The sequence below is a fragment of the Bos javanicus genome, chromosome 9, assembly GCF_032452875.1.
Source record: "Bos javanicus breed banteng chromosome 9, ARS-OSU_banteng_1.0, whole genome shotgun sequence".
Taxonomy (NCBI): Eukaryota; Metazoa; Chordata; class Mammalia; order Artiodactyla; family Bovidae; genus Bos; species Bos javanicus.
Genome location: NC_083876.1, coordinates 11696032 through 11710486, shown reverse-complemented (window position 1 = coordinate 11710486; position 14455 = coordinate 11696032). Strand labels below are relative to the sequence as shown.

The 14455-nt window shown below is 39.1% G+C and overlaps 1 protein-coding gene across 34 annotated transcripts in view; it reads right to left on the bottom strand.

Annotated features, from left to right (window-relative positions):
• The window catches only part of LOC133253673 (regulating synaptic membrane exocytosis protein 1), a 256940-nt gene that overhangs the window by 72308 nt on the left and 170177 nt on the right, over positions 1-14455 (bottom strand). For 14 of the 34 annotated variants that reach the window (XM_061427150.1, XM_061427149.1, XM_061427153.1 and 11 more), the window contains one exon: positions 1612-1847. The exons of 12 other annotated variants lie outside the window; for them this stretch is intronic. In XM_061427150.1, coding sequence (XP_061283134.1) covers positions 1612-1847 — 236 coding nt within the window. Of the gene's footprint in view, positions 1-1611; positions 1848-14455 lie in introns of those variants that run through there. 8 more of the 34 variants (XM_061427151.1, XM_061427156.1, XM_061427159.1 and 5 more) reach the window with 2 other exon arrangements.

The window sequence follows — 14455 nt, the reverse complement described above, 5'->3', positions numbered from 1 at the left end:
AACAATGCAACTTTTGGGAGGGGGGTATTAAAAATTCAGCAAAGATTATAATTGGGATAAAATTTAAACTAAAGGGGTTGAGGGTTTCAGTGGCACTCATTTGAATCTATTACCTGCAAAGCAGTGCCTCAGGTATAATTCTTATGTTTAATTATTGCTGTGTTTTATTCTAAGAAAAGGTAACTCCACTCACGCTAACTATGGGGGAAACTGAGAAGAGACCGACTGTGGAAGTCGTGGAAGAAGATAAGCCATCCCCGAACTTGCAGCAAACACTGGTTTCCTAGAAGGACATTAAGGAGAATTTCCATTTCATCCAAGTGATAAAGCGATTTGAAATCTGGTGGTTAAAGTCCATCCACACCCCCCACTGGAAAGGATCATTTATTACATCAATCCTACAAACCACTAAGCACCAGCGTCAAAAATAAAAGAAGCAAAAGCAATGATAAAACACCTCCTACTCCTAAGGAAGTAGGACCCCAAGGAAGACACATGATTTTCCTTCAAAATGAACAGCCCAACCCCCTGGGACGGCAGAGAGGCAGCTCCTAGACCTTGGCTTATGTAGGTCCTTTCTAATCCTGTGATTTTCAGAAAGACAAACCTCTGTTCTGATAAACAGCTATGTGCACTAGTTCAATTTCTGAATGGCTCAAAATTTCCAATTTCTAATTTATTCATCATTTTGTCCAGTAGAATGTATAATATAAAACATGTAGTTTCCAGGATGCCAAGTTAACTATAAAAAAGCATTTCATGAAAGTGTTTTAGCATAACTAAATTTTGCAATAAGACTTTCACTCTTAAGGAACAAAAAATGGAACTAAGATTATGGCAGGAGAAACAAGTGCTGATATCAGTTGTATATTTCACTTACCTTCGGTTTTCTGCAGTACTCAGCCTAGTAACAAATTATCTAATACGTAAGAACAAATGTTATATAATTTCAGGCAGTCTTTTTTTTATATTTTAGAATACATAAATAACCATCCTCCCTTCTGTGTTTGCTTTCTTCTATATACCTTGTGGACATAAAGCTTTTAAGATTTATGAGAAGTAGAAAATGTTTGAAACTCAAATTTGTATTAAAACATTATTTGTCGCATGAATACACTGACCCATTTTTTTCTAAAGTAAAAATAACTGCTAGATTTTTTACTTGCATTGAAAATACAGCAATCACAGTCCAATGATTACATCACACACTTTTTCAAGTTGCACAACTGACCTTCTTTTCTATAACAATATGGAGTTAGTCTAAATTAGAAGCAATTGCATTAAGGAACATTTTGAAAAGGAGAATCCTGTTGCTTTTCTTGCATTTCAAACAATTTGGTTCTTTAATACTTCTTTGCATTTCCTTGCATATTTGTAAACACAGCTTAATTTTTTTTCCAAAACATCTGACCACTTTAGGGTTGACAAATGATACCCTGTTAGACAGCTGTACAGAAAAGAAGAATAAACTCACACATGGAACAGGTTTCCAGAAACAGAAATAAACATTCTTAGCATCAATACACTGTAAAGCCCATCACAAGACACAGCATGAAGATCAACTCCATCTTTCTAGTAAGAACTTGAGATATTTGAGTTCATATCACTCACCTGTTTGGCTCAGCTGGGATGTGCTTCTGCTCCTTCGAGACACTATGGCAACCACCTTGGCACTCAGGCTGGACCTCCTCTTCTTCCCACCTGCTCCAACGGTGCCCACAGCTGTGTCCGACTGGCTGCCATCATTATGCTCCAGTGTGTACATCTCTCCGCTCATGCTTGTGCTCTTGGTGATGGCTCTTCCGGAAGTCCCCATCCGTCTGCCTTGCATTTTAGGGGTAAATGAACTATATTTACAAAGTAAAAACATATATGCATCCATAAATTACAGGTCAGCATAACTGAAACTCTAAATCTCATTCATTTTGAAATAATCCAGGCAAAATTCTAGAGTGAAAAGCCCGTTGAGTAGTAGTCCTACAGCTATGAATACTCTTAAGATCACATCACCACTGTCAAATGTTTACTGGATGCAGCTTGAAGCAACAAGCATTTCAACACAGAGTCATCTATCAACTCCTGGAAGAGAGGAAAAGGAAATGCAACAGATGCTAATGATCGGGGAGTAAATGTAACTGATCAATTTTGTCAATAGTTCCTCTGTTACTTTCAGGGAAAAGCTAAAATATTTCAGTTGATGAGATAAGTTCATATACATTTCGGAGGGAAAAATATTGTTAAAAATGGATACTCTGAATTTGCCATATGACAAGGTTAAAAAAAAATGAAAACAGCGTTTGTGCTGGTTTCTCTTTGGGATTCCAACTCATAGGCACATCTTTTATTCTCTGAGGCTTAGTGAACCCAGGAAAGACTGTTAATCTGGCAAACCCCCCAGCCTCTCTCCTTCTCCTTACTTAGCCCCTCCTGGTCTATCTCCTCCACACGTTTCCTCTCATTTTCATCCTTGGACCCTTCAAACCCACAGGTTCTGAGTCCAGATGTCCTTGTTTTCATTCCTTTCTGCAAAACTTACTCGTCTGTGTCCTGAGCTTGCCTCAGTGTATCTGACAAGATCACTGGACTTCTTTCCCAAATGAATAAATTTCTGCTCAGGTACCATAGAAGGTTAATGGACAAACCTCTCTACCTGCCCAAGCAAAGGTGTGTCCGTGAGCTAGAGTCAAAGGCAGGGCAGAGAGGGCCAGGGGAGTAGGATCCTTTCTATCTTAACTGTGCTACTTATGCATTTACATTATTGACATAGACTATCCAGTTTTTGGTCCAAAAAGTCCTTTTTGATATCTTTGAAATGGCCCTCTTATTTTATGTGTCCTCAAAATATCTGCAAAAACTGGCTCCCATGACCTTTATCACCATCTGGACTTTCTATTTCCTGTCTGGAAATACTAAAGATATCATTGAATATAGCTTAAGTGATGACTTCTTATACAAGCCAGAGTAGACCCTAATATGATGAGAAACAATAAAACAGAAAGCCTTGGTGATCACATAACATGTTTGTGGTTACACACACAATGAGTGTTTCAGCAGAAAGGAAAACTGGTATGGGGGCTCAGAAGGCAGGGAAAACAGAGGACTGTCTGGACCTTAGGATCACTTCAGAGACCGTGAACAGAAACTGAGACCTGATTTGACCAGAATAACTTGGAATGTTAAACCCTAGCTGTGTTTCTTGAATCTGTCCATGTCAACATTCACCGACAGTATTCAGGTATTCACATTGTTTCCCTTTACTCTAATCACCTTTTCATCAAGCCAAATGCTTTTTAAAGCGATTTGCAAATCTGGTAATTTCACTATGCATTTTATGCAGTCTCTTTTTCCAAACATTAAAAAGGCAGTTTTACATATAATAAATTTAACACTGATTTCTGAGAGGTTTATATACCCAACTCTAGTGGACTTCCTTTTCAGATAAATATTAAGGCCAATTTATTTCGTGTCCTCACCAATTTATTTGAATGTATTTCCTAACTCTGTGATCCTGCTCAAGTCCTCTCTTAGTGTCTGGTTTCTCTACTATTTTATTCACACGATTCTGCTTGAAGGATATACAGAAATGACAGGATTTGGCCAATTTCACCACTATAATACCCATCTTCAAGCAAACACCTGACACTGAGAAATCCATAGTTTTCATCTCTCATCAGTCTCCTCAGCACATTCCCCACAGTGGTTACTGAAATCGTCTTTTCTAGTGATTTTATTTTTACCTTTAAAGTACAGATAAACCAACACACACCTTTTTTCTCCACATGATTCATGAAAACAGAATTATATCACAACTCTCAATCTGCATTTTAAAAATCACTGCACAAAAGTACTATTGTTAAATTTTAGATGCTGTTATTTAGGTTATAGAGAAGTTTGAAAGAACAGGAAGGTGTTTTCTATAATAGTTCTATTATAAAAATGTATCCAATGACGAAGATTCACAAATTTTTCATGGATATTTAATTACAGCAATGAAATGTTCTACGATGTCAACAAATAAAAATTCTGAAAAAAATCAGATAAATCTGTACAGTAAACAATTGCCATTTTTTGGTGGGGGGTGATTTAAGAAGTTATGTTAAAAGTAAGTCTATGAATAAGTAAGACACATTTTTTTCCCTCAAAAAATAAAATATTTTGTTTAGAAGCTCAAAAATCATTATTACGTGATCTGAATAGTTTCCTGAAGAATCTACAGCATCATATGTTCAAATGGAACATGTTAGGGCATTTTCAATTCTGTCAGCTAACTGAAGGGAGAAGTTTGGAGTTGGGTCTAATCAGCCAGATCAATTAAACTAAAGGAAAGGTCAGAGTCTTAGCACAGATTTACCTCTGTTTGCCTGTTTCTCCTTTATTCTGCTTCCATTATCCAAAAACTGATTCCTGTCCTTTAGATGTGCCTGAGTCCTTCAAGGTGCCCTGGAAGGGCTTTTGCCTTATAAAGCTTTTTGGGGGTCTCTGTCAAGCACTGACTGCTACCTCCCACCCCTGTATTTTATATTTTGTACCGGTCACATTATGACTTGGATACCTAATATCAGCACACACTAAACATTTGCAGCATTCCTCCCATTGCTGAGTAAAGTGAAGTTCAGTCCTTTGCTCAGCTGTGTCTAACTCCTTGCAGTTCCATGAACTGTAGCCTGCCCAGCTCCTCTGTCAATAGAATTTTCCAGGCAAGAACACTGGAGAGGGTTGCCATTTCTTCCTGCAGGGGATCTTCCCAACCAAGGGATCAAAGCCAGCCCATGTCTCCTGTGTCTCCTGTATTGGTAGGTGGATTCTTTACCCATCTGGGAAGCCCCTAAATTGAAGCTGAATAAGTGAGTTCTCACTATACAAACAGGCTGACACAACCCATATTTAAAGATCAAACAAAAAACCCTCCTTCCTCCTTTGGAAGACTCTCCCCTAGCTCCTGACCTTGTGCTGAAACCTCTGGGTTGTACATCCAACTCTCTCTCTATTCTCTCCTAAACTAAGCAAAACCAGGCTCTGTCACCAGCACTTCATCCATTCTGCCTTTTCCTTTCATCAAAGTCGAAAAATGACTCCACATGACAAAATCCTACTATTTTTCAGTCCTCATCTCTTTGACATCTTCATACATCATGTATTAGACAAAGCATTTGATTTTGTTGATCCTGGGACACTCTGGTCTCATAGGTTTTCCCACCTTGTGCCTCCTGGCAAGACTTTCATTCTCTTTCATCACTAAAACCGGAGTTCTCGACACCTGCTCCCCACACCTCTATAACTTCAGGAGACTGACCCTCTAGGTGTCTCAGCTGGTTCCAGGTTTTACTTTCTTCTATGTTCTGCCAATTTTCATGGCTTTTCTCCACCTCATTGCAGGCCTTGACTCTGAATTTATGTACCTTTCTTGTGAACTGCTTGGGTTTATCTGATAAGGCTCTCAAAAATGTGTTCAACCCAATGAAAAAACTGCCTTTTCTAATCTTGCACATTACATTAAGGGTATGCCACTTACCCAGCTGCTCAGAGTAATACCTGCCTTCTACCTGTTAAGAAAGGAAAAATCTAAACTTGGAAATGAGATTAGGAAAAAAAAAATCTGGTTTACCTCTTAATGCCATGTTTAAGGATTATCTACTAAGCACCTCAAGGGCCTACAAGCATCTGACTCTCTGAGGGAATGGAATATTTATTGACTTACTATTTACTCTTATAATAATTATGATCCAAAAATTTTACAACTCTGTAAAAGATGCTATGAAGACGGGTCACAAACAGTAGGACATGACTAGGTGACTGAACAACAAAAAAGATGTTAACTTGAAAAGAACATAAGGAGCAAATGATCACTACCTGGTAGTGAGGATAACTCCAAAGGATAGGGTTTTATTGACCTAGAGAACATGATCCAGTTGGGATCAAACTGGACAATGTTCCAGCATTTTCACTTTTTTTTCCCTAATGACTATATATTTGTGTCTATATGCACATCATCTGAGTAACCAGTTTGTTTCTCTGTTGGTTTGCTCACTAATGAGTTAAAATTTTGACATTTCCTATATACTTTTCTGACAACTGTTTTAAATTTGGGGATTATGTTTTAAGAGTGTCAGAGATCCTGTAAAAATGCCCAGATGGACATTTGCTGGACCTCTGGGGAGGGCGCCCCATGAATGCTCTGAGCCCAGTGATGCCTTTTTCAGGCTCCTGAATTTAATATCAAGAGACAAGAGAACGTTGCTTTCAATCTCTGTTTTGTGTTCTTAACTCTGGCCTTGTTTTGTTTGCTGCTGGTTCTGCTTCCTGCTGAATCTGGCTCTTCTTTTGCTTTGTCTGTGGCAGTGGCAGCAACAATAGAGGGTCTGTCTACAGATGAAATCGGGTCGATAGAAAATCTCAGAGGTGTATTGAGAGCTTGGTGGCAGATGACAGAAAATCTGGTTTTTCTGTCTGTTAGTAAGCTACAAAAGTTCATATCATTCAAGAAAATGTCTTGTCCATAATAAAGAACAGCCCTTCATCTTCTGGGATTAGGTTTCTGTGTCCATTTCCATCTATGTCAAGTGGTAAAACTGGAACTACTAGTTTTCTCTGCATGTTTTAAAAAAAGTCATTTCAATTGGTGAAAATGGTCTCTCACTTTCTGTACCCTAAGAATACTGGTCTGGGCAGACAGATATCAACTGAACAGAGCTCCTGCTCTGATTGATCTATGTAGACATAGTTCTCATGCAGTTAGCTAAAGAATTCCCAGGGGGAAAAAAGAAACTGAACTTCTAATACTGTGAATATGCTTCTCTTTCAAGAAAAAGCCATTTTTAAGAAATGGATGACTCAAAAGAATTTTAATATAAGAATCTGAATCCACAATCAAAGTGAATTATTTGAAATATCAAACAAGTTTGATAAATTTGGCTTAAAAGAAGCTTTATGAAAACCATGATGAGAGGCCACTTTGCAAGCACAGGACAGCTACAGTAAAAAGAGGATGCTAACAGGCGCTGACGAGAATCTGAAGAAACTGGACGCCTCATACACAGCTGGTGGCAGTGTAAAATGATGCAGTCACTTTGGAAATAGTTTGGCAGTTTAGTTAAACTAAAACTTAGAGTTTTAAACTAAAACAAAACTTAGAGTTAAATTAAACTTTGAGTTGCCATACTACTTAGTAATTTCATTCCTATCACATCTGTGAAAGTGAAGTCCCTCAGTTGTGTCCGACCCTTTGAGACCCCATGGACTGTAGCCCACCAGGCTCCTCCGTCCATGGGATTCTCCAGGCAAGAATACTGGAGTGGGATGCAGAACGCCATTTCCTTCCAGGGATTGAACCTGGGTCTCTATCCTTGAAGGCAGATGGTTTAACCTCTGAGCCACCAGGGAAGCCCATGAGAGATACATTCATGAGCTGAATTGAAAACATATCCAAACACTGACATAGGAACATTCAGATCAGCATTATTCATAACACTTTAAAAAAGGAAACAACCCAAATGCCTATCAAATGATGAATGGAAACGTGTTTTATCCATACCATGGAATATTATTACTCATAAAAATGAATGGTACATGTTACAAAGTTGGAAACATTATACTATATGAAAGAAGTCAGCTACAGAAGGTCACATACTATATGGGTGCATGTGTGTTAAGTCGCTTCAGTCACGTCTGACTCTGTGTGACCTCGTGGACTGTAGCCTGCCAGGCTCCTTTGTCCATGGGATTGTCCAGGCAAGAATACTGGAGTGGGTTGCCATGTCCTCCTCCAGGGGATCTTCCCAGCCCAGGGATCGAACCGGCATCTCTTACATCTCCTGCATTGGCAGGCAGGTTCTTTACCACTAGCGCCACCTGGGAAGCTCATATACTGTATAATTTCATCTAAATTAAATGCCAAATCAAGAGACAAATGTAGATAAGTGATGACCAGGGGCTAGAAGAACAGGGGGAGGGGTATATGCCAAGGGTTATGGGTTTCTTTGGGAGATGAAAAAAATGTTCTCAAGTTACATGGTGGTGATGGTTGCATAGCTAATTGTGAATATACTAAAAACTACTGAACTGTGTTATATGTACCATAATCCCAAACTCCTAACTTATTCCTCCCCCTTTCCCCTTAAGTGGCCATAAGTTTGTTTTCTATGTCTGCTAGTTTGCTTCTGTTTTATAAATAAGCTCACCTGTACTTTTACATTTCATATATAAACTGATAAGTTTATATATGTCTTTGTCTGACTTCACTTAGTATGATAATCTGTAGCTCCATCCATGTTATTGCAAATGGCATTGCCTTCATTCTCATTTATGGCTGAGTAAGATGGTGACTGCAGCCATGAAATTAAAAGACGCTTACTCCTTGGAAGGAAAGTTATGACTAACCTAGATACCATATTCAAAAGCAGAGACATTACTTTGCCAACAAAGGTTCGTCTAGTCAAGGCTATGGTTTTTCCTGTGGTCATGTATGGATGTGAGAGTTGGACTGTGAATAAGGCTGAGTGCCAAAGAATTGATGCTTTTGAACTGTGGTGTTGGAGAAGACTCTTGAGAGTCCCTTGGACTGCAAGGAGATCCAACCAGTCTATTCTGAAGGAGATCAGCCCTGGGATTTCTTTGGAAGGAATGATGCTAAAGCTGAAACTCCAGTAGTTTGGCCACCTCATGCGAAGAGTTGACTCATAGGAAAAGACTCTGGTGCTGGGAGGGATTGAGGGCAGGAGGAGAAGGGGACCAGGAGATGGCTGCGATTCATGGGGTCACAAAGAGTGGGACACGACTGAGTGACTGAACTGAACTGAACTTAATATTGTGTTTTATACACACACATACATACACACACCCACTCACACACACCCCATATTTTCTTTATCCATTCCTCTGTCAATAGATAGTTAGCTTGTTTCCTGTCTTGGTTATTGTAAATAGTGCTGCTATGAACACTGTAGAGGTGCATGTATCTTTTTGAATTAGAGTTTTTTTCTTCTCTAGATATATGTCCATAGTGGGACTGCTGGGTCATATGGCAGTTCTATTTTTAGGTTTTAAGGAACTTGCATGCTCTTCTCCATACTGTTGTACCAATTAACATTCCCACCAACAGTGTGGGAGAGTTCCCCTTTTTTCCACATCCTTTTCAACATTTATTATTTATAGATTTTTGGCTGATGGCCATTCTGACTGGTGTGAGGGGACACCTCTTTGTAATTTTAATTTGCATTTCTCTGATAATTAATGACATTGAGCATCTTTTCATGTGTCTTTTGGCATCTATATGTCTTCTTGGGAGAAATATCTATTTAGGTCTTCTGTCCATTTTTGATTGAGTTGTTTGTAGGATGTTTATTATATGTGCTGCTACTTGCTAGGCTGCAAAATTGCTTGTATATGACAGACAAATTGTCATGCTCAATTATCTACCTCCAGATTTTCTCTATCAAATAGAAGCTGAGGTTAAAAGTTGATCAATGGGAAGGAAATCTAAAACAGAGGGGATGTATGTATACATATAACTGATTCAGTCTGCTGTACAGCAGAAACTAATACAATATTTTGAAGTTAACTATACTCCATTAAATTTCTTTAAAAGTTGCAATTAGTACAGATGGTTCTTTTTAAACTATAAAAAGTGACAAAAATATACCACATATTCAAGACAATAGATGTGTTTTTATTTATTATATAAAGTAAGGAAATCCTTCTTTACAGTAAAATACTGGAATATAAATAGGGATGGTAAACAACAGAAGGTGGGTGAATATATTAAATTGTAGGAGGTTCGAGGAAAATAAACTATTTACTCTTGTCTGTTGTAGTTCTAAACAGTAAGTCTAAAGTGAAAACAAAAGCAGAACTTTAACTAATTGGCTCTATTTAATGGAAATCTTCATAATATATAACAAAGATGTATGAACCATTTACTGACAAATATTACATTAATGCAAGATTAGAATTGGGTTTTCTGTTAAAATGAAGAATCAATATGCACTTAATCAAATCAATAGGACTTCCCTGGTGGCTTAGCAGTAAAGAAACTGCCTGTAATGCAAGAGATGTGTGTTTGATCCCTGGGTCAGGAAGATCCCCTGGAGAAGGAAATGGTAACCCACTCCTGTGTTCTTGGCTGAGAAATCCCATGGACAGAGGAGTCTGGCAGTTCATGGGGTCACAAAAGAGTTAGACACAACTCAGTGACCAAACAAATCAAATCAATTATGCTCAATATTAAGACACATCAAATTTTATGTATTTTAAGAAAGAAAAATGCCATCAACTGTAAAACATATATATGGAATTCATATATTGCATAGTACCTACCAGTGTGCATTGTATTAATACAGCCAATGAAATTACGGTAACAGGCAATGTAGAAACTCATTTTAATCAAGCGTTGTTTTAAAGGTTGATAAAATGAAGCTGGAACCCTGTGAGCTCACTTTCCCTAAAGTAGACAAAAAGACTTTGCATTACCTATAGACATCCCAGAGATCAACCACACAGGAACCAAACCTGCACCTTTCATTGTCATACTCTGGCTCCTTATTCTAATATAAGATGACTGGCATGTAATTTGGGAACAGAATGAAAAAAAAAATGGGCCTGATACAGCTTCTCATTTTCAGAAAGTAAGGCAACTTTCAGGAAAAGTTTATGAGACACTACGTAAAGATGATTTCCACTCTTAATAATAAATTTAGCCTAAAAATCATAATCAATTTCTGTATCTTGGACACACCAAAAGAAGGTAGACGACTACCATGACTCCACCCTAAGGCCAAAAAAGGATAAGTAATTTAAAGCATATGAAAAGATGGCTATAATACACACAAATTCACCGCTGCTGCTGCTAAGTCGCTTCAGTCGTGTCCGACTCTGTGCGACCCCATAGACGGCAGCCCACCAGGCCCCTCCGTCCATGGGATTTTCCAGGACAAATTCACTATATGTTTTCAAATAAATCAGAAGTCTCCTCAAATTATTTGAGTCCTACACTTGTTTGGATCAATATACAAGTTGTTAATGATAAATGGTCAACACAAAAGGAATTTGCTGATCAAGAAACCCCCAGGCATCTCACTCATAATTTCTAGGAGTTAAAATTCTGGGACTGATAATAGGATGGTGTCAAATTCCATCTAAGCTTATCCACTGGACCTATTTTGACAGCCGCATCACTTTAGAACCAAGGGATGTGCTCCAGTTAGATCGCTATTTACATTTGATCCCTCAAATAGCCAGACCTTTTGAAGTAGTTGTGTCTGTGTAATTCTTATTGAATTTCACTCACACACAACTGGATTTATCTATGAGCCTATAAACACTCTTCATATTGAGGACTTAGATATTATTGATCGATCCCTATTCATTTAGTTTATTTCTAATTAGCTTACCTACTTGGAATTATTCTTAGGTATTTCATGTTTCTAATTATACTGTATTGATGTATTTTATAAATTTCATGTCCTAATGTTTGTTGCTGGCACATAAAAGCACAACCGATTTGTTACTGTTGTTGTTACTGTTATTATTGCCAACTCTCCCCCGTATGTTGTTCCTGTTACTTTTATTCTTACTACCCCTCCCGTGTATTCCCTATTTCTTCTTCCAGTTTGCTCCCAACCAGAGACTTTTTCCTTCCACATGAAGAGTAGGTTGGCTGGTGATGAATTCTTAGAAATTTCATCCATTCATCCTTGCACTATCTGAAGGATATTTTCACTGAGTAACATGTACCATGGAGAAGGCAATGGCAACCCACTCCAGTGTTCTTGCCTGGAGAATCCCAGGGACGGGGAGCCTGGTGGGCTGCCGCCTATGGGGTTGCACAGAGTCGGACACGACTGAAGCGACTTAGCAGCAGCAGCTGCAACATGTACCAAGCATAAACAGTAGGTCTGATGTTTTTCTTTTTTTCTCTACCATTCTTCTTTTCAGTCATTCCATGGGTTTGGGGTTTTGATAACATCTGCTGAATTTCCAGCCAAAGTCTCACTGTTTCTTTCCTGAACATAATCTCTTTCTCCCCTCCCTAGGATTATTTTAAGAAAAATTGTTTTCCTTGTTAGTTGGTTGGTCCTTTTCTTCATTAATTTAAGTTAGATGCCAGACTTTGTGGGTGAAAACCTACAGAGGCTTTGGATGATATTATTTTCCTCCAACAGGAGTGAAATTGTTTTTGATTGGCAGAGAGAATAAGTCCTGCTCCTGTTCAGAGCTGTGCTTAAAGAAAGGTCTGCTGTTACTTGAGAGTGTGATGCTATTTCCAGAGTTTGGCCCTCCTGGAATTTGTCCAGGACACCAAAGTGTTTCCCATGCACTTGAAGTGGGCATGGGGTCTCCCAGCACCTGGCAGCTGCTGGAGAGTTTGCTCAGAAGTTCATCCTCCAGCTGCTGCTGTTTGGTTAATTTCTTGGTTAATTTCTGTGCATGCACAGCTCAGCAGTCAATAAATTAGGGAAATCTGTTACAAACTGTGGGACCGCCCCTTCCCAACTCAGTTTCCAACTTCTCTGTCAGTTCCTGTACTGTGACATCTGTATCCTCACCCCAGGAAGATGCCGCTCTTTGCTTGGTTGCACTTATCTCACACGCTAGTAAAGTGATGCTCAAAATTCTCCAAGCCAGGCTTCAGCAATACATGAACCATGAACTTCCAGATGTTCAAGCTGGTTTTACAAAAGGCAGAGGAACCAGAGATCAAATTGCCAACATCTGATGGATCATCGAAAAAGCAAGAGAGTTCCAGAAAAAAATATCTATTTCTGCTTTATTGACTATGCCAAAGCCTTTGACTGTGTGGATCACAATAAACTGTGGAAAATTCTGAAAGAGATGGGAATACCAGACCACCTGACCTATCTCTTTCGACACCTGTATGCAGGTCAGGAAGCAACATTTAGAACTGGACATGGAACAAAAGACTGGTTCCAAATAGGAAAAGGAGTACGTCAAGGCTGTATATTGTCACCCTCCTTCTTTAACTGATATGCAGAGTACGTCATGAGAAACGCTGGGCTGGAGGAAGCACAAGCTGGAATCAAGATTGCTGGGAGAAATATCAATAACCTCAGATATGCAGATGACATGACCTTTATGGAAAAAAGTGAAGAAGAACTAAATAGCCTCTTGATGAAAGTGAAAGAGGAGAGTGAAAAAGTTAGCTTAAAGTTCAACATTCAGAAAACTAAGATCATGGCATCTGGTCCCAACACTTCATGGTAAATAGATGGGGAAACAGTGGCTGACTTTATTTTTGGGGTTCCAAAATCACTGCAGATGGTGACTGCAGAAATTAAATTAAAAGATGCTTACTCCTTGGAAGGAAAGTTATGACAAACCTAGACAGCATATTAAAAAGCAGAGACATTACTTTGTCAACAAAGAATACTTTCCACAGACCTGGTCACTAACTCTCAGTCCTGCTGTTTCTAACATTCCATTAAACCCACCTATTAAATGTACTGTTAGGGTTTTTTTTGGGGGGGCATTTTTTAGTTTAAAATTATCACTCAATTTGTAAAAAAGGTCTGTCTAGCCACGTTTTTCCAGTAGTCATGTATGGATGTGTGAGTTGGACTACAAAGAAAGCAGAGCACTGAAGAATTGATGCTTTTGAACTGTGGTGTTGGAGAAGACTCTTGAGAGTCCCTTGGACTGCAAGGAGATCCAACCAGTCCATCCTGAAGGAGATCAGTCCTGAATATACATTGGAAGGACTGATGTTGAAGCTGAAACTAATACTTTGGCCACCTGATGCAAAGAGCTGACCCATTTGAAAAGACTCTGACGCTGGGAAATATTGAGGGCAGGAGGAGAAGGGAACGCCAGAGGATGAGATGGTTGGATGGCATCACCAACTCAATGGACGTGAGTTTGGTGATGGACAGGGAGGCCTGGCGTGCTGTGGTTCATGGGGTCACAAAGAGTTGGATACAACTGAGCGACTGAACTGATCTGAACTGAATATCTGTGTCACTGGATTGCAAAGTCCCTCCAGAGGAAAAGGGGTCCATGTGGCATTACTTTATGTCCTTTTCTTCTTTCAAGGGTTGCAGCCCCTTCAATTTCTTTGTCTGAAATATTGCTTATAAGTGCTGTCAAATAGTTTTTTATCTGTTCATCTGTTTTGGTTTAGTTTTTATAGCTTTGTAGGAGAGATGATCCATCTGATACCAGCTACTTTGTCACACCTGCAACTGGACAGGCTGTGTCAACTCACTCCTTACTTTTGAATAAGTTTAGAGTCATCAGGACCAGAGGTGGTGTCAAAATCTCCACTTGGTGAGTAATGAAGAGGTATGCGTTATAGGGCTGTAGCAATTCATTTCTTTGCAAACTACACTGGGTAGTGTTTTCCAACTTGCTTCTATTCACAGTTCCCTGACAGGCTGTAGGTGACACACAGCCTGGCACACCGGCAAGGCTTCTCCTCTGAGCAGATGTCAGCTGCTCCTCTGAGGTA